At 37.2% G+C, this 21,767-nt stretch overlaps 1 protein-coding gene across 3 annotated transcripts; it reads left to right on the forward strand.

Annotated features, from left to right (window-relative positions):
• The first annotated feature begins 1,374 nt into the window (after window positions 1–1,374).
• LOC101743081 (protein vav) lies at window positions 1,375–21,736 on the forward strand. 3 transcript variants are annotated; one of them, XM_012692443.4, is made up of 16 exons: window positions 1,375–1,783; window positions 2,374–2,549; window positions 3,119–3,178; window positions 3,316–3,508; window positions 7,765–7,935; window positions 9,199–9,414; window positions 9,980–10,099; window positions 10,763–10,879; window positions 11,498–11,674; window positions 11,994–12,196; window positions 13,510–13,627; window positions 14,379–14,521; window positions 14,717–14,863; window positions 14,997–15,146; window positions 16,308–16,476; window positions 16,822–21,736. In XM_012692443.4, the coding sequence occupies exons 1-16, from the start codon at window positions 1,565–1,567 to the stop codon at window positions 16,894–16,896; spliced, it is 2,454 nt and encodes an 817-aa protein (XP_012547897.1). In that variant the 5' UTR covers window positions 1,375–1,564; the 3' UTR covers window positions 16,897–21,736. The 3 variants fall into 3 exon arrangements, with proteins under 3 accessions (XP_012547897.1, XP_004928811.1, XP_012547899.1); XM_004928754.5 differs by lacking the exon at window positions 3,316–3,508 and adding an exon at window positions 6,883–7,027; XM_012692445.4 differs by lacking the exon at window positions 1,375–1,783 and adding an exon at window positions 6,883–7,027 and having other exon boundaries at window positions 2,470–2,549.
• Window positions 21,737–21,767: the final 31 nt, after the last annotated feature.

A 21,767-nucleotide genomic window follows, 5' to 3' on the forward strand; every position in this document is an offset into this window, starting at 1 on the left:
TTTGGTAATTGGTAATAACCGTGGTAATTTAAGAACTGAATCTTCCGGGGAGGAACGATACTTTAATTTTAATACTAGTTAAATTTGCGTAATAACTATAGAACAGAGACAATAGACATGAAATTTCAGTGCGGGAGACGGCATTCACGTTGTTATTTCTACGGCTGCAAACGCCACTTCAAAGCATTTGACCGAGAGCTCGTTCAGTCATCTAGGTTATAAAAAAACCTAGGCACGTTTAAAAAGCTGAAAATTAAATAACAATGGGTTGAATCAACTAAAACATCCTGTGAAAAGTTGATTGTAAAAAAAAGAATTCAAAACGCATTATTATAACCCTAATTAAATTGAACTCAAAATGTCCCAAGTAAAATTAATGGTTGGTTGAAGTATATCACAAATTCAACTTTTATATTTTACTTTGCTAATAGAAAAGGTAACAGCGCTTTTTTAAAACTAAATATTCAAGCATAGCTTCGTTAGGAAAGCTTGTTCCTTGTATCCCCTTTCGCTGGATGATTGGGGTTTATTTTATGGTTTAGTATTTCTACTCGATTTAAAATAAATTGATGTGAATTTGTAGAATAAGGTTATATTTCTTGTTGGTTTCTTTTTCCTCTTCTTAGTCGTTGGCACTCTTGGTTGGGTTGTAGTCTGGGTTGTAGTCATCAGTTCGGGTGGTGGTGCGCTTCACAAGACGTTGCCATTCCTCGCGTCCCGCGGCCTTTCTTGTACACTAGTTGACGGGACCTACCGCGCAGTCTTGTACCCTAAATTATGCCTTGCACCACCAAGCACTTCACTCCCCTGAGTCGACACCCCGTCGTTAGACATGACGGAAGAAAGTGAAAATGCGACCCTGAACGATATTGTAGTAACATAATAATGAAAACTACGGAAATCACGTACAACAATAAAGAGTGAATTGCCAAAGTATTAGTACTCACGTTTTGATATTTATTGGTTCTGGTAAAAACTTAAGACACTAGGACGGTTGTGAGCTCATTCGTTAATTTTGTGAATTTTTAATACTGGTAGTTTTCCAATTACAGCACAAGAGCGCATTATGCGGCATAATGCTCAACTAAGCTTCAGCATAATTCGGCATTGTGCGTCATTGAGTTGCATAATTGGAAAACTATCACAGAGCATAATGCGACTCAGTGTCGCACAATGCCGAATTATGCTGAAGCTTAGTTGAGCATTATGCCGCATAATGCGCTCTTGTGCTGTAATTGGAAAACTACCACTTTGTAATAAGTTTTTTTTTCAAGTACTGAGTTGAGCTTGCACACGCATCCTCGTAATTTTACTATCGATTCTAATCCAATCGATAACTTTTTACAAATCCCTAGTATTCCCTAGTCAACTGTCAAAATTAAATTGAAATTTGAAGGCTTGGTTGCTACATAGGTACCTACTGCTGGCTGATTGAATGTTGTATCAATTTGTGTTTCGGAAGTCAATTAACAATTAACCCTCGCATAGTTATGGCTTGTTGAGGATTAAAAACCACTGGTTCGTGCGTGTATCATCGATGTGTTTCGTCAAGTTTGTGTAAAACATGGCTTCGGGCGGTGAGGAACTGTGGCGCGATTGCGCGTCTTGGCTTACAAGATGTGGGTTGCTGCGTCCCGACCATAAGGCAAATTGGGAAACTAGCACCATTCACGACTTGGCGTATACATTACGCGACGGTGTGCTTCTTTGCAATCTCTTGAACGTACTACATCCGGGATGCATCGACATGAAGGACGTCAATCAGAGACCTCAAATGGCGCAGGTAATCAAATCTTAGCGACCTTCAAATTAAATGTTTTTTAATTCTGTTTTATGAATGCACTTCGGCCTATTTATTTAATGGTTAAGTAATATTTTAATTCCATTTGTTAAAATACTTTATTATTATTTTAAATAAAATATCAATATACCTAAAAAACAAACCCTATTATATAGTAAGTGCAAAGTAGGGCTGAGCACTATGGTTGCATTCTAAATTATAAATAAATCACATTTAAAATTGTATATTATTAATTATGCATTCATATTGTGTGTTGGATTGTATAATTCCATTCATAGTTAGGATAGTATAGGAGAGGGCACTGAATGTGTTTGGGTGTTATCTGCATCGTAAATTGAAAGTTGAATGAACACACATGCAGTTTGTGTACAGGCCATTCATAAGTTAATATTAATGCCCACTGAATGATTGATAACTGTACAGACATTAAATGTTTTATGTAATTACTCTAATGTAATATCCAATGCTAGAACTGCTGATGCTGATTTTTTTAAAATAGCAAATAATAGCAGAAAAAAATTATACAACACAATAAATGTAAAGTTATGAAAATAAAAAGTTTTTGCCTTCAGTTCTTGTGTCTTCGCAACATCAAAGTCTTCTTAAGGACATGCCATGAAGTATTTGAACTACGAGAAACTGATCTTTTTGATCCATCAATGCTGTTTGAACTGTCAAATTTTCATCGAGTTTTATGTACACTTGCTAAGCTTAGCCAGTGTCCTAAAGTTCTCGCTAACAGTATTACGTGAGTTCATTTTATTTTATTACTCATATACATTATGCTTACTCATACTACACAAGGTAAAAATAAAAACAAAAAAAATGTGGACCGCATAAACGATAATTATATATGAATTACATAAATATAGAATTTTGTTGTTCTGTGTAAAATATAATAATACTGTACAAGATGAGTAATCTTAAAAAGTACTATAATCACAATGTATCTATACTATAATTTATTAGTATTGTTACATTATTCTCAAATACCAATTAAATAAACAGCTTTATTAAACAGTTATTATTACATTTTTTTATTTGGACTACTAAGGCCTGTAAACTGCTGTCTACAATTGTGACAAAAAAACTTTCTAATTTATAGAATAACCATATAGAAATAAAGTCTACTTGCCTACTGGTTACTCTACTGTGTTACTTGTTTGAAACAACAAGCTAAATGAGCTGTAATTAAATATTAAATATAAATATAATATAAAATGATAATTAAGTTCCTTGAAGCATTTTCTTCAACTTAACCCTACTTTAAAGTGAAAGCCTACATTTCTCTTTTGTTTAAATTGAAATGTTTTTCAGGCCCTTCTCAGCACATAGAACTCAATCTGAGGAGGATATATATAAAGATCTGCAGTCTGTGTGAGTATTTATGTTGTGAAACAAATACAGTATGTTATGAATATCAAAGAATAAGTTATGAAACATTTTCAAATGTTCTATTGCCCTAATCTTTTACTAAAACTCCAGTTAGAAGTATAATTTTTTTGGATTCCAAGGGTTGAAATGATAACATGTAGAGATGGAAATTCTATCGATATGCCCCCGCCATACACGCCTGACAGTATGGCGCTGCCGGCAGCAGATGCGCCCTGGGTGCAATTCACCATACCAAGTGCTACTTGTGAGGACAGAGTTGAAGAGATTTACGAGGACTTGTGCTACGTCAAATTCACATCGGCCATGCCCGAGGTGGCTATACAATTGTGTAGACTTGGTGCTCGCCAGCTTGAGAGATGAACTGTATTTTATAAGATTATTTGTTCAAATTGGCTATAATAATACAAAAACAAAACTCGCTTAGAAATGAAACAAATTTATCTTAATCAAAGACCGTCTTATTCAATGCTCAACTACTACAACAAGGCATCACTGTCATATTAGAGTCAAATGGAATTTTTTCTCAGAAGATGGAATTGAATACTGATATATACTAAGACTATTTAAAAGGAATGAAAAGCCAATCTATTATTACGATAAGAAAATAATAGAAGTAGACTCTACTGATTCAAACCAAAACAAAGTTTTCAGTTACAGCATGTCTTTTCATAAAAACTGTTGAATATGACTGTGATGAATGGTGGAATACAATGAATTTAGTACCGCTATAAAATGACAGTTCATTTCCCACTGGCTGCAAAAATTTGGCTTCAAAAGTTTGGGTGTTCTATATGATGATTTTGCTTTGAGCCATGATGACCTGCTTCCCTCTTTAATTTGCTAGAGTAGTACATAGAACGCATTGGCTTAAATATCAATGGATGAAAAACGGGAATGCGGTATGGATACTGTAAATGAATGTAAATATTTTATACCGTTTTCAAATACCTAATACCGTTATGAAATATTTATTTTGAATTCATTTGAATGAAAAATGTATAGTGACCTGATAAGAAATCTTGAAACAGATTTTAATAATCTGATTTCTTCTCTGTGCTGTCTGAAAAAAAGTGTATACATTTTTTTAGAATTGATAATAAAATGTAGGTCGTTAAAGACACATTTTTTTCGATCCTTTGCTATTATCTCTAAAAAATAATTTTATAAAATGCAATATGTTGTGATATAAAGTCGTTAAGGCGTTTCAAGGAATTATTTCCGTAATAATCTGAGACAAATAAATACCGGTGACGTAACGTGGCGCTCAAATGATTCGTTTCCCGCTGACTGTTTTAATAATATTGACGCGATAAGCTCGACAATTTTTTGCGGTATCTTTAAAGAAAGTGTGCTTGTGTGTGTGTGTGAGAGAGTGCGTGTGTGCTTGCGTTCTTGCACGCGTGTGTGTGTGTGTGTTTTTTTTATTGCCCTTGTAGGCAGTCGAGTATATGGCCCACGTGATGGTGAATGATTACTGTCGCCCATGGACTTCAGGAACGCCAGGGGCAGAGCCAAGCCGCTGCCTACCGTGTGTGTAAAGAAAACAATTAATTATCAGGTTTTCCTTCTTTTTTCAACCGAATTTCTATTAAAGAACTTAAGTTTTAGGCGTAAAGTGTGGAAGTAGATTTCATGATTGGGCAAATGTAAATTATAATTAATTAGGTGCGATTTGGTAATTAAAAATGCCGCGTTATCTATGTGATTTGAGAAAAATATATGAAAATTTCTGATGTGACGATGAAGGCTATACATATTTTATGTTGAACACACGTGTCTTTTACTCCTTGAAGACAACAATGTAAAAGTTATCTTAAGATCTTGTAAATATGCATTTTTTTTAATTCACTTTTTTTATCGCCAATGGAAACCACATTTTTAATACATAAAAGAAAAATGTCGGTTCTGAAATTGAGAAATTTCCCGATACTCGAAAGCATCTATCTAAAACTCCGGTACTGAATGTATTCCTATTAAAAATAGCACGGAAAACCGCCAAACATAATCGAACGTAAACAAGCTATGTTTACGCCACAAATAAACCCTTACACACATACCAAACATGTTAGAGCATCGCTATTATGCAACACGGAATAATAATGTCTAAATTCAAACAGATTTCGTACTCTGTACCTATATCGTTAATATCCCTGCATGCTTCTTGATAGGAAATTTAATTCAAACATAAAATAGTTATCAAACTGCAACGCAACGCAACAGCGGTCACAGCCCTTTGCCGATCCTGCGGACCGAATGTTAAACAGTCGACGTCACCCCAAAACACGTCATATCGTATCCTCCCGATCCACTAACGGTGCTTTTAGGTACCTCAAGCACCGGTCATCGTTCTCGTCGAACCTGTCGCTTGCGACGAAGGACTCTGCGAGTAAATTAACCCACAGACATAACCCACTGGGTTTTTTCGCCGGATCTTTTCAGTGGATCGCGTTTCCAATCTGGTGGTAGATTCTGCGAATCACTGCTCTTGCTAGGGTTTTTGTTAGTAACGTAGGTTTGAGCCCCGTGAGCTCACCCACTCACTCGGTTACGCTGGCATAGCCTCTCAGGACTACCGTGGTAAAAATGAAATGGAACTACAAGCGTGGTTAAAGATGAACACGTACATCTAAAGCTCTTAAATTTATAACATTGTGTCTTATCGCTGACCCCTGTAAGTGAGTGATAAAGCGATAGGTCCGACAAGTGTCTGCGATCATATTATCTAGAATACGTACGCACAACGAAAGTGATGATGGCATGTAGATGTTTGGATTTTAAAAGTCTATTTAGAAGCCGCGTGTTTTTTTTTTCACTACTATTATAACCACGCATGATCATAAGCTTTTGTATTACTGTTTATGACGGTAAGCGATTGCTTGATGACCCGATCGTAAACCAATTACTACCAAATACCTACATATATTTGTTTAAATGAAATAATAAGTTTAGAAGTTCATAATGAATGAGGCGTTCGCTCCTGGCCTTTTAATTTTTCATTATTATTATTATTATTTTTAATTGTATTTTATGACTTGTTTTTTCCTTTATTGTAAATATGTTTATTTATTTTAAAAAAAAAGAAAATATTTGAGAAAAACTAAAAAAAGCCCGCTGAGTTTGTTTCGCCGGTTCTTCTCAGGACTGTGGCTTTTTTTGGAGGCGCGGTTTTTTCTCCTTTGGAGGCGCTCGGGCAGCTGTTAACAAATCCCACCCTTTGGCTGAGCCTTTGCTCGCTCAATTGTCCTAGTGAAACTGGATAGGCTTCTGGTCCACCAGTAATCCCTCATTCATAAAAAAATAAATAAATAGAGAAGCAGTCGCTTTTTTTAACTATTCAGTTAAACAAGAGCAATTCATCGTAAATCTGCTAGTTCATATTCCATTTACTTAAGTTTTCCGATTCTGTTTAGTACTAACGCGTTAAAAAACAAAAAAATTTACAAAGACGAAACAATTTTACCTAATTAACTACGATACTTGTTAAAGTGAAATCAGGTTCAGATTAAAATCTCGTATAGATCGCGATGGCTTTGAACTAAATAACGATGTCAAATTGTGATCATTCATCATAGTTTGTCTCGTTTACATTTCCATATATTATATCCGTAATTTTGGATATTAATGAATGTAAAGCGGTGTGGTGTGTGGTTTACGATCGTGTCGTAACGTTGTCGGTGCGTGCGCAGCGGCGAGGCGTGTGCCCCGCTGGGAGCCGACGTCGGTGAGTACTCCAGCTACTGCGCTCGCATACACGACGAGGAGATCTACCACGACCTCTGCGCGGTCAAGAACAACAGGGAATTCACTACGCCGACGCGCACTTTGCACACAGTACGATGGGTTTCCTCTTTTTTTGTTTTTTTTCAATATTATCATTTTGCATTGCCTGTTTTTTCGGTAGGTACGTGTACGTACGGTCGAGAAATAATCGCGATGAATGAAAATCTAATTTATTTAATAAATAACAAAAACACAAAATATCAATATCGCATTTCAAATAATAATAAAAATCAAAAACGTTCAAAGAAAGTCGACGAATCAGATTTGTACCTAGAAATTCTCGCTCAATCAAATTCTAGACGCGGTAACAAGTAAAAGTTGGAAACTCTTCTGGCCCGCACTGAATTATTCATGCAACGTTTATTCCTCGGACCGAGACTGTTTTTTCGCCGGTAGTTTATTAGTTTTGTGTCACATTTAACGCTATGCAGTAGAGATTTGTTTCCGAGTCTTGTCGAATGTATTACCGAATTATAAAGTCGTATTTTTTATTGAGCTGATTACGTCTTCACTAATGATCTGAACTTAATTACCAATTATCGTCTTACGGAAAAGAAATCTACCGAATTATTAATTTCTATATATTCCCAGATAAATACCGTTTGATAAAACTAGTTTATTTTTGAATGTTACAACAATTTTGTCTATGGTGAGTGTTGCCAGATCTTCAGTGATTACGTTCTCGGAATGCATTGCGCGTAGTTTTTGTAAATATTGCACTCTTAGTGAATAACAATTTGCTTGATTCTGAATGCATGTGAAATCAAAATGGTTAATGTGATTTACAGCTAGCAACATCTTCACACAGCTTGGAGAAGAGGGACTATGTTATTAGGGAACTTGTGGACACTGAAAGTAATTACGTGGATGTTTTGAGCAAAATAATACAACATTTTATGAGGCCGCTTATGCCGTATTTGAAGCCGCAGGACCTACAAGGAATATTCTTTGGGATTAAGGTGAGAAATCAATCTCATTATTTAAGACATCTAGTTACATGACCACGCCCAAGATGAAATCTTAGGGTAGGAATTTTTTTCTAAGTAAATAATGACGTAGCTGATATCAATATACGTGTACCGTGTATTGAACAATTAAAATTACTTTTACGATAACTTTTTTTATTGCACAGATGGGTGGACGAGCTCACAGCCCACCTGGTGTTAAGTGGTTACTGCAGCCCATAGACATTTACAACGTAAATGCTGCCACCCACCTTGAAGTATAAGTTCTAAGGTTTCAGTATAGTTACAACGGCTGCCCGACTCACCAGAGGTCCTACCACCAGTAATTTAATAATTTAATTTCATTATTTTCACCGACGACTAAGTTGTCTTATATATTTGTAGATTTTGCTAACTACCGTCGAATTATAGTAAAACGTATTTAATGACATTTCCGCTTCTTTCCACCCAGAAAGAACTAAGAGTGTCTTTATAAATAACAAACACGGAATTAACTACGCGAGAAACGCCAAAATCTAACTACCACCTTTTCTTAAAGCGTGTAATCAATTAGCAATGTTTTTCGGTCGAGTAACGAATTAGTTTACGATTGAATAATACGTATTCCGCAAATAATATTAACAACTGAACGAACTGTTCTTTTATTTATTCCCCTTTTGTAAAATATAAAAGTTGATTTGGTTTAGTTAGAGGAACCAGTTGTTAATATTTTTTAATTGCGTTAGATGTGTGAAAGAGCTCACGGCCCATCTGGCATTAAGCCTCTACCACTAAATTTACTGCATAACAACTGTCCCACTCAACCGGTTAATAACTGCAACGAATTTCCCTCCCCCCAACCCTTTTCCCAGTTCTTGGATTCAGTGCAGAGCATAGAACGTGTTGATATCATCATTGATATAATTGGATTCTCTGATTTTTACCGGTTTGAAATTTCTGCAAGCCGACTTAACCTAATAGGTGTATGGCTCTAATAAAGAATAAAAAAAAAAAAACTGCATTTTCATTTCAACTTGAAAAAAAAAACACTTTATAGTAAGCCAAACAAAATATTAAAATATTCTTTTTTTTTTGTTAATTTGATCAGAATATTGGGCCATAATCATTCCAAACTTCTTAGCTTCTCTGTCATAGGTGCCATTTTCAGACTTCCTCTAACATATTCATTCCGTATTCTATCCATTATCGTTACTCCACATCGCAACATTCGCATCTCTGCTGCATGCATGGCTTTAGTACATAATGTCGAATGTATAGGAGCTGTACGAGATCCACTCCGGACTGCTGCGCCAGTTGAAGCTGGCGACGGAAGCGTGCGTGCCCGGCAGCGGCGCCCCGCGGCTCGCGGACGTGTTCCTGGCGTGGCGGGAGAAGCTCCTGCTGTACGGGGACTACTGCTCGAACCTCACGCACGCCCAGGACACACTCAAGCTGCTCGATGCCAAGGATAACACATTCAATAAGCAATTAGCGGTGAGCGCTCTCTCTCATTATTAGTAGGATATGTTACTGCATTAGCGGAATGGATAACTCAGCATTCTGAATGAAATGCAAAGATTATTCAAAAAGGAGCAAGATTCCAAAAAAATTACTAAGTCTAAGTAAAAAAATGATTAAGTCTGCTATGAGTTTCCGGAAAACGCAACACACGAATATTTTTGGATCCCTTGAATTTAAAACCTTAAACCTTGACCGTCTTTTTGCTAATCGAAATCAAGCGCTGACGAGTATTTATATAAACTAGTGCTCCCCTAGTGATCGAAATTCGATTCGAAGATTTCGCCAAGTCTACATTATAGACATTCTCAATTTGACCACAGATTTTAGCAATAATGTTTTTTTTATGAATTTTAAATGCATAATTAAAAAAAAGTATTAGCATTCTGCACTCCTCTGTATTCTCTATAAATATGGGAAATTTCATACTCCTCCATCCACGCAATTTTCGTAAAAAGGGGTACAAAGTTTTTGCTTCACTTATTTAATATATAGATAAACTGTAGCGGTAATGGTGTTTTTTGTATGTTATTTTTTATAGAAATGTCAGAAAGAGCACAGCGACGGTCGGATACAGCTGAGAGACATACTGTCCGTGCCGATGCAGAGGGTGCTCAAATATCATTTGCTGCTAGACAAACTTGTGCATGAAACGCAACCGGTAAGCTCAGTAACGTCCTGTCGCACAGTGTGCAGACGCTGATGACTTGCCTTGTAGCTCTACTTAACCTAATCTTCTCGATTGTGATCAGATCACGTGCAGACTATACAGCCGCACCACTGGGTATTACTCGCTAGTCTCAGAGACACGGAGAGTTTCATTGAAATCATCCCACAAATCGCATGATTTTCTGTTAAAAATATCACTGTATAAATCTTATTCAAGGACAGTTACGGTTAGCTCAAAAACACTATTTCTAAACTAGTCTAACTAATAAATTTAATAAGGAACAAAAGGAGAAAGATTAAAAATAAATCGTAATGACACATACCAAGCCTGTGATTTACAAATTACAATGCTCTACATTACTAGTCGAGTTTAGAGACACTTCTGCTGCAGCTGTATAAAAGTTAGTGGAGTAAGGGGGGGGGGATCATCACGCCCTGGGCGTTACCCACAAAGGGGCGCCAAATGGACCGCAAAACCAAAAATAGCTGAATATATTCTTTTTCTGGTAATAATATTTTAAATTTAGTGCCAGTGTAATATAATAAATGTTAATTCGCAAATAAAAAGGATAGAGGTGGGGGTCTAAAAAGGAATTGTGCCCCGGGTGCGAGGTTAGATCGTTACGTCACTGATAACAGTTTAAATGTATTTTAGAATCATGAAGAGTTCCGAGGACTGGAGCGAGCGAAGGAAGCCATGGTCGACGTCGCGCAGTACATCAACGAGGTGAAACGAGACAGCGAGGTGCTGACGCTGTTGGCCAACGTGCAGGTACCGGGCTCAGTTACTGCTGTGCCTTCTCTAAACCGAAGAGCATCATTGTGTTGTGTCAATGGCTTGTTGCCGACAGACGACCTCACGTGCCACCTAGTGGTGACTGGCCATCGTTCCTCATCGACGTGAGCAATAGCTATATTATCAGGGGACGACGTCGCCCAAAACACGTCATTACGGATCCTCTCGATCCATTAACGGGGCTTTTAGGTACCACAAGCGCCAGTCACCGTCCTCGTCGAACTCGTCGCTTGCGATGAAGGACTCGACGAGCGAATTAATTAACAGACACAGCCCACTGAGTTTTTCGCCGGATCTTCTCAGTGGGTCGCAGTTTCCGATCCGGTGGCAGATTCTGTGAAGCACTGCTCTTGCTAGGGCTAGTGTTAGTAACACTCCGGTTTGAGCCCCGTGAGCTCACCTACACGTTAGGGCGAAGCTGAAATAGCCTCTCAAGATTATCAGCATAGGTAAGAAAAAAAAATATCACTGTTCAAAATAAAACAATATGTCGTCCAGCTTAGTTTAAAGCTTTTCACCTCTCAATATACTTATGTTAAGCTGGTATCAACTCTAGGAGGAACGAGCAATAATTGAGATGCTTTTCAATATTAGGACAGTATTATAAACTGGGAGGGCGCAGCCCTAGGTGCCGGGGGCGCAGGGCTGGCGGCATACGGCCGTCTGTTACTGGACGGAGAACTGAAGGTGAAAGCGCACGAAGATCAGAAGCTGAGGACCCGTTACGTTTTTGTCTTTGATAAACTTATGCTGCTTTGTAAACCCGTTAAGGTCAGTTTGATCATATAATACTTTTTTTAAAAGAAGTAATTTTTTATTATTAACAATTGCATAATGCCGTCCACGTCACCTTATTTTTTATTTATGTAGAACATTAATTAACGCAAAATGCGTAATATTGTTTTATTTGACCTGACATATTTAATTGCGCACACACTTGTCTCGGAATCAGTATAATAAAAAGTTTTTTTTAAATATTAATTTTATTGTATACGGTGTGTAAGTTTTTTTTTGTATTTTTGTAATTCCAATTTTAGAAAAATTTAAGAGTCAAAAAATGTTATACTAATAAGGGCAATGTTGCACGCAGGAGAACCAGTACCTGTACCGCGTGGGCGTGCGGCTGGCCGAGTTCCGCGTGGAGGAGGGCAGCAGCCGGCGCGCGCTGCGCACGGACGCGCGCTGGGCGGCGCACTTCTACCTCGTGCGCCGCACCAAGGACTCCACCTACACGCTGTACGCGCGCACCGACGACTGCAAGCGGAAGTGGGTCAAGGCCATCAAGGACGCCATGTTCGTATCCACCTCCCCACCGGCACTATGATATCTAACCGAACACGTAGCTAACACATACGTCAGCTAGACTAAAGAAACTTGTATTGTCATTGGACCTTGACATTTTATGAATTTTTTTTAAATTTTTTTATTGCTTAGGTGGGTGGACGAGCTCACAGCCCACCTGGTGTTAAGTGGTTACTGGAGCCCATAGACATCTACAACGTAAATTTGCCACCCGTCTTGAGATATAAGTTCTAAGGTCTCAAGTATAGTTACAACGGCTGCCCTACCCTTCAAACCGAAATGCATTACTGCTTCACGGCAAAAATAGGCAGGGTGGTGGTACCTACCCGTGCGGACTCGCAAGAGATTCTACCACCAGTAATAAATAAATAAATCGGACGTCTTGAAGTGAAGATGTAGAGTACATTAAAATATTCCGTTACACAGATATGTTGGTGGTAGGACCTCTTGTGCGTTCGCATGGGAGGTACCATCACCCTGGCTATTTCTGCCGTGAAGCAGGAATGTGTTTCGGTTTGAAGGGTGGGCAGCTGTTGTAGATGTTCAAAGTCCAGGTAGGCTGTGAGCTCGTCCATCCATTTAAGCAATACAAAAAAATGTTGATATATGTCAAACTAATAAATGCATGTCATAAACTAAGGTGTTGGTATTGGGTAGTCTGATTGTGGGCACGGGTAGACCCATATTCCGATTGATTCTATAACCGCTATATAATTTAATCGGAACTTCTATCTCATGGCTCAATGTTAATCGCTCAACACCAAGAGATCAAGTGACAGTTTTTTGGTGAATCTGCAGCAGTAAGAACTCTTTGAACGATAGAGAAATTGGTATCAGCTCAGAGCTATCAGAGACAGACAAATTATAATTTGCGTAATCACTGGTGGTAGGACCTCTTGGGAGTCCGCACGGGTACTCGGCACGGGTAGGTACCACCACTCCGCCTATTTCCGCCGTGAAGCAGTAATGCGTTTCGGTTCGAAGGGTGGGGTAGCCGTTGTAACTATACTGAGACCTTGAACTTATATCTCGAGGTGGGTGGCGCGTTTACGTTGTAGATGTCTATGGGCTCCAGTAATCACTTCAGTGTGTGGGCTGTGGGTGGGTCGTCCACCCATCAAAGCAATAAAAAAAAACAGCAGTTTTAATTTAAAAGTACAGTATAGTAAATTGTTTTAATAATACCTTAGTTTCATTCACCAATGTCCCCCTAATTTCAACGAATATCGTTTACGTATTAAAACCTATTCGATTTCGTGTCGGGAGTTAAGTAACATGATGTCATATAAGTTTAATGTTTTCAGTGATAATCTGGAGCCGGCGGGCTGTCGGAGTACGAACCACAAGTTCGTGCTGCACACGTTCGAGAAGGCCGCCACGTGCCACCACTGCTCCAAGTTCCTCAAAGGCAGAATATTCCAGGTGATCACGCGTATTCGAATATTAACTTACAATATTAACGAAGCTTTTTTTTTTTTGCTTAGATGGTTGGACGTGCTCACAGCGCACCTGGTGTTAAGTGATGACTGGAGCCCATAGACATCTACAACGTAAATGCGCCACCCACCTCGAGATATAAGTTCTAAGATCTCAGTATAGTTACAACGGCTACCCCACCCTTCGAACCGAAACGCATTACTGCTTCACGGCGGAAATAGGCGGGGTGGTGGTACCTACCCGTGCGGACTTCCAAGAGCTGCTCTAGGTGGCTACGGTCACAGCTAAGGCTCGTTCAATTTATGATTCCCTGCTGTGTTCGTATGCTATAACCATATACTAACGAGACGAGAATAAGCACGTAAAGATGTCTGTGACTTGATGGTGCAGTTCGTTGACATCCGGTACACAAAAACATCTATGAGGACTTTAAGCACTTTAAATTGCTTATTGAATAATGACGTTCGGGATAGGTACAACATCTCCTTTCAATGTCCCTATTTAAAAGTTGTTGGACAATATAATATGTACACTAAAAAGAGCATTAGACTTCAAACTACTTTGGAAAAATGTAATTTCAAATTAGCTAATGAAGTTCTATAATATGTATAAATGATGCTTGTTTGGGATCGAGAAGTTATGAGATAAGTTAGTTAGCTCCCCAAACCTAGTTGTTTTAACAACACCGACACTGGTGTAGCTCCACATTATAGATTAGTTCATGATGTTCTCGCAGGGCTACCTGTGCTCGGTGTGCAACGCGTGCGCCCACAAGGAGTGCATCGCTCTGTCGGGGCGCTGCGGAGGGGGGCTCGCCCCCGCGCCGCCCCTGCCGCCCCACCACCACCAGCCTGACAACGCGCTGCACTACTACATGTGGTACTGTACTATACCTCACATACTACTAGGCTTTAGAGGACAGATAAGAACTTTTTATAGGATATTTGTAGAAAAGCATTAAGAAATCCAATAATCTAAATTGGAGCAAATTTTTAATGCTACAAATAAACATCGCGTTAGTAGAAAATATTCGAAGAAAAAACGTGTAGTTAATCTTTACTTTGTCTTCGTTAGGTATGTGGGTGAGATGGGACGAGAGACGGCGACCGCCCGCCTGGAGCGGCGCGTGGACGGCACGTTCCTGCTGCGCGTGCGACCGCATCACGCCGCGCATCCCGCGCTGCATCCCGCCAACGACACGCACTACGCTCTCTCGCTCAAGTACGTCCCTCGCACCACACACCCCGCACGTCTCGCATTACATCTACTGAGTAAATTATGTAATTATAAATGGCCAGATGGCCTAATCATTGTTTTGTTTAGTTCTAATTATTGTTGATCAATTATATTCTAGGACTGACAACACCGTGAAACACATGCGAGTGTGCCGCAAACCGATCGATCAGATCCCTCACTACTTCCTGTCGGAGTCGCGCTTCTTCCGGAGCGTCGTGGAACTGGTCTCTTACTACGAGAAGACGAGCCTGTCGGAGAACTTCGAAGGGTAGGATAATGAGCATCTCTTGAGCCAAACAGATTTAAAAGACAGCAGACAAAAGATCTACAAACAATTTATGTAACTGTTTAAATATAATATATTTTTTATAAATAACAGGAAAGCCTTCATTAGATACTACCATGGAAGCAGAATCCCTATATAATGTACTCAAACATAATTTATATTTGTAATTTATTAATTTCGGACAGTCACATAATCACGATGACATATAAATGCCGAACTACTATTGTAAATTTCCGATAAGCTTTAATTGTTGAGAAGAGACATGTCGATAATAAACAGATTTAATGACAAGTTAATTGTAATAAAAAAATAAGCGGAACACAAAGGAAGTAGAAGTGGGGAAAAGTCATAAAGGAGACCAGACGATACATGTTGGCTCAGTGCAGTTCGATGATAGTATTTTACATTTTTGTTGGGATGTTTCATTGTCGGGTCCTGTCCGGGGAACTCCTCAATGCCTAGCAGCACACATAAATATTCGATTAAGATTGCCCTTTCGAGGTGTCCTGATAAGAAGACAGTTTTATTTTATTTATTAACAATAATATTATATTCTTACAAACTTACAATTTTTTTATGTGGCGGATGATCTCACGGCTCACCTAGTGAAGGTAATCACCGGAGCTCATAGACATCAACAATGTAAATGCCGTCACCCGCTTCGAGACATGAGGTCTAACTCTCAGTTTTTACAGTACAACGTGAGCCTTAACCCGAAACGCTTTACTGCTTCACGTACTTACCCGTGCAGGCTCACAGGAGGGCGTCCTGTACAGTAATGCATTATTGTTGCAATAATACTCCGGAATAAAATAAATTGTAAACGGTTTAATTGAAAGAGAAAAACAAGAAAAGGAAGTAATTTGCAAAAATAGAAAATGTATATAAAGCAAAGACGGTGGCGTCACAAGTGAGCAAATGGCGAACTATTTTGACATTATATTGTTTAGAAATTATGTTTACAATCTTCCAAGAATATAGTGATACATTAAACGAATGTGAATTTACTTTTCTTGCCTGAAAAGGTTGCAATTCTTTGAGTGCCTTTTTAACTATAACTAATCTGTTTAGAATAGACACCATAAGAGCTATCAAGGGCCACATTGTAAGTGCAAAATGTTAAACGCTATTTCTGATTCGCAGCTTAAACTCAAATCTTCGATGGCCGTTCCGTCGCGTGGTGGCGACCGTCATCCACGACTTCCGCCCGCTGGAGAGCTCCCAGCTGGCGCTCCGGCCCGGCTCCAAGGTGCTGGTGCTCAGTAAGGAGGGAGACTCCCAGGGCTGGTGGAAGGGACGAACGCTAGATAAGGTCATTATTTAATTCATGCTTGTGCTATCCAACGACACAAAAGAACTAGTTGAAGAATAAGGAATTTTTGAATAAACTATTTTTTTATCATTTCAATACATAAAATCATTTATAAACTACAAAAAGAATCATATTAATACTTGCCCTTTTAAATGATTTGAATATACAGTCATTGTCAACTACTCTCGGCTTATTATCGGATATTACAGAGACATAGTTACTACTGAACGCTGCCGGTCTACCTTGAGTCATGAGGTCGAAACCGAATTGTATAACGGAAATGATATCTCGAATCAATAAGCATTACGTTTCGATGAGTCTCAAAAGATTAAAATGATTGTACAGGGTGACAATAGATCCGGGTACTTCCCCAAGGAGTGCGTGCGGGAGGAGCCGGAGTGCATCGGGGCGCTGGACTGATGTCAGCTGTGCCTCGCCGAGCGCGAGCTGCACTACGCGGCGCCGCACGGCGAGCCCGACGATCTCGTCTGAGCAGCGCGCAATGTACTGTGTCCGGCGCGCGATGTACCGCGTCTGCCGCGCAATGTACTGCGTCTGTCACGCAATGTACTACGTCTGCCGCGCAATGAGCTGCGTCTGATGCGCGATGTACTGCGTCCGGCGCGCTGTCACTTTCACAAATGTTAGTAAGCATCAGAAGTATTCAATAGTACCTTTTATATCACTTTTACGGTACTGTGTGAAATTTGACTTGAAAATGTCATAAAAATATTTCCTTGTGAATGTAAATAAAATGTATTGTCCCTTCACAAACGAAACGGGCTATAACCCAGTGCCATCCTGCTCTTGTCGATAGTGAATAAAGGGATAGCAAATTATAGGACAAATGTTATTAAAATTTAGTAATTACATTATCAGAGTAGTAGATATATTGAAGTTTAACCCTTCCGTAGTTTATATTTGCTGTTACAAAAATCTAGCGAACTATTGTTTGAAAACATATTTTATGATATAAAATTCAAATAACGAATATTTTGAATACGAAAATTAATGCGAATATAAGAGAGTGAAGTGTACATAGTACGTAGATATCGATTTGTAAACTTAATTTGAAAAATCTCGTAATCGATTCACGATTATGAAAAATTATTAATACTAAATATTTTGAATACGGAAAATTTATTTAAATAGGAACACTATATACATATACGTACTTCGTTTTGGTGAAAATTTAATTAAAATAAGAATCCTTAATATGTATTACATAAAATAATCGTCTACACTTGCGTGATGATTTTGAATGGAGCGTTAAGTGTCGGCCACTCTACTTCACTCAAATGTATTTTTGTTTCAAAGGCAAGAAGTCAGTGTTCTCTTTATAAATCTCTTTCATGTCCGCTTAGATGTTTAGTGTCGTCTAACGTGGGGGCGGAACAAGACGAGGGCTAAAACATCCGTCGGAAATACGATTTACAGGAATATTTCTCTTTTTTTCCCCTACCTATTCTAGTGACCTCGAAAAGTTATACTAGTTTCACAGAATGAGTAGGTTAGCTCACGGAGCTCTAACCTGAGATCGTTGCTAGCACTAGCTTTAACAAGAGCAGTGCTTCTTAGAATCTACCACCGGATCGGAATCGCGACCCACCGAAAAGATCCGGCGAGAAACTCAGTGGGCATGCAATATCTCCAGTGTGTACATTCGTCAGCCACATGAAAGCATCTATAATAGCATTTAGTTCGGCTCGTGAGTCGTAGACGTGACCAAAACTACTAAAATAATTCTTAAACTGAATATAACGAACGCGACATTGAACCGTAGAAGTACACAGTTCGAATTGCATCTGGAATGTTCATCGGAGCTCTCTGTTCAGTCCGCTGCCTTCCGCGTCGATGGTGCAGAGAGAGATTAGTGTAAAATGTAGACGCGCACATCCGGAAGCGCAACCTCTCCGTAGTCTTCGCAGCACTATGGTTGACGATACAAGATAACTCTCCTAATTAAAGTGTATTTTACATCGAATCAGCTCTCTCCGCCTCTTCTAATTCCCAAACATTTAGAAAACGTTCTATTATCAGCTTAGATATTATTTGTGAATCTTATTGGCGCTTGCAGTGAGGCGGGAAATGCCAAAATCATAGTCAAACACTCGCCGGTGCTACCTGTACCTCATGCTAATATTCTACCAACATTCCATCTTTTAGTATTATTTCACCTACTACTCTTTTGTTTTTATGTTCCATTAGAGAATTGTAATTTTAGAAGTACCTACTGTGCAAATTTTAATTTTATTTATACATGACGCGCTTTGCAAGTATCCTATTATTATTATTTTAAATTATAATTTAGTAAATACATATTACTAATATTTTATTAAATCTTGACAAATTACCTGTATGCGTTATCACGTTAAAATGTATTCTGTATCATATGTATTTCCATAAATAGAATACATGATTTGCTTTTAAATCACAGCTTGAGTACTAAAATTTACATAATAAATTAAATTATTTATTGTCATATGAACTCCACGTTTCATAGATGAAAGTTTTATTAAATTAATATAATTCTAAAAAATATTCAATTTATATAAAGATTTAAAAGTGTAAGTATTTTTAACAGAAAATGTAATTAATTTTAGATCAATAATTAAAATGACCGGTTGCCAACGAGAATGTGGCATAATACATAAGCGGAAAGCAATATCCCCTTGCGATATCGACTTGTCTTAAATAATACTAATTTTAAAATCTAAACAAATATCAGCTGGCGGATGATTCCCTCCCTCTGTAGAGAATATTATTTGCCTATTAAAATTTAAATATTTTTCTTAATGAAGCATAATTTTAGTGTCAATTAAATGTCTATCTATAATTGTAGATTTTTATTAGGGACATATTTTTTGACACAAAAGATCCCAAAGATCGAAGCGTACGGCGTTTGTTTATCCCCTAATCCCTAAAACCAAATCCTAAATAAATTGCGTAATATTTATAATGTACATTTCGCCACGAAAATACAATTCACTGGATTGACATTTTAAAGTCGTAATTCCCATTCAACGCTTCAATTATGCTTGATGAAAAAAAAACGCATTTAAGAAAAACTAAATATATTTCTGCTTAATGTAAATAAAAAAGAAAATTCAACTATAATTTGGAGTGACAGCTGAGAAAAATACATTTAACAAATTTCTAAATGTACACTTCCCACCGATCTTTTAAAACCACTCTTATGTTCCTTATAAAATTTTCTCCGTTTCTTTTTAAGAATTAAGTAATATTTTACAAAAATATAACAATTCCTATTTATTTACTTTCAAATTAACTAAAGTCAATCTTGTTTGTTGTATCCTATAACTTTAAAGAGGTATCAAAGTTATTAATGTACTTTCAGTATATTAAACTTAGTCAAACCATATCCGAAGCATAAGGCCGGAAGAAACAAATGTAAAATATTTGGGTAGGTATATCGTTAACTTATCCGGATATTCAAATTCTTAATCAAATGTTTAAATAAATTTTATTCTAATATATGGTTACATGATTATATCTAAAAATTGATTAATATAAAACTGTTTGCAACAAAAAAAGTAGAAAAGATAATCCCATCCCATCTTCTGATACGAATTAAATGAATACCAAATTACATTTTTACAGTAACTGACCGGAAATATTGTGTCTATAAGTTTGGAAATAACTCGCTACATTTAATGAATTCTACAATATAAATTATAAAACCCAACAGTGCCACAGAATTTTTAAGATTATAATGATGCTTCCTTGTTAGTTAATTATGTAGATAGTTTATGTGACCACCGCTTTATTGAAAGTTGTGAGGGAAAACATTAATATTTTATTTATTAATTGTAAGTAAAAAATAAATATTAAAAAAAATATTTTCTTGAAACGTGTTAATGTTTAATAAAAAGGTTCTTGTCCATGGTGACAGGGTTCTCAAGCATTTATCATGTTCGCGTCTATTTGAATTGAACAAAACAGAGCCACCGCAAGATGCTCTCTAGGCGGCAACTGGATATGGCGGGAACTAGGATAATTTTGATTTCGTGATTTCGCGCGTCGTTAGAAAACTAAAATCATAATTCAAATAGACCAGAACAAGAGTTATTCGTAGATATATGTAGTAAGTAAACTATGGTTGTTATGACATAATAAATATATATTTTTTTTATATTTAAGTTGGAAAGGACGAGGTTTTGTTGAGGCGACGCTGCGTTAGATAGGTTATAAAAAATGTGATGCGCTGGTAAATCTCAATCTGTTTTTTTTTAATTAATATGAATTCAAACGACTAATAGATAATATTTCAAATAATAACAGCTAAAAATGTCAATTTATGATTTTTAATTTTACCTAAGATGGAAATCACTTAAAATAGTGTTTTACGGTCGATTTCAACTTCTTATGCCTAGTAAATAAGGCGTATCCCATTTTACGACCAGATTTGGAATTCTCTTTGCCTTCGTAGACAATAAATAATTATTTGAGTATTTAACACTTCTTTTGTGTTCAATATCGGTTATTATTTCCATTTGTTTATTTTAATTACTTAAACTGCATGTTTTATTAATGGTGCCAAATTAAAATACAATAGGGTGCATTATCGATGATCTCCAAATATAATTAAATCCATATTAATATTCAGCAAAATATGTGTTTCTTTGTTTTTATGCACATTTCACGGTTATTTGTAATTTTAATTTCGAGAATGTTGCGTTGTTGTAATTGATATTTATTTTTAATGAACTCAAGTTGAATGAAATATAACATAATTATATTTACATTTTTCACAATATTCACATAATTTTTTAGGATTTATTTTATAGAAAAATTCGATTACAAAATGATAAAGAGAAGAGTTTACGGTCACGCACTGTAACATTATTACATTAATCCCGTCAGTCTTTCTCTCTTGTACCTACCTATAATTTTAATACGAGTATAATTATGATATTTATGTTTTATTGAAAGTACTGAAACGATTTTAATTTAATAATAAAGTAAACTATTATTAATGTAATTGTTGGTGCTATGCTAGTTTTGTGTTCAATCACTAACCAGTGCTAATCGTGAGTATTCGTGAGTATGTACGCAGCTGCACGCGCCCGTGAACGTTGTAACGTGTAGAATTGTATTTTTGGTATTATTTATGTAAATTGTATGTTCACGTTTTGTAAATATAAAATTGTAAGAAATATACAGAAAAATAAACTGCATATCTCATTGTTCTCTAGATTTTAAGGGATACTCCGAAATTAAAAGTAAATGTTGGAGAAAAGTTGTTTTATTTGTGTTTTCTGCATTTTGTT

The sequence above is a fragment of the Bombyx mori genome, chromosome 15, assembly GCF_030269925.1.
Source record: "Bombyx mori chromosome 15, ASM3026992v2".
Classification (NCBI taxonomy): Eukaryota; Metazoa; Arthropoda; class Insecta; order Lepidoptera; family Bombycidae; genus Bombyx; species Bombyx mori.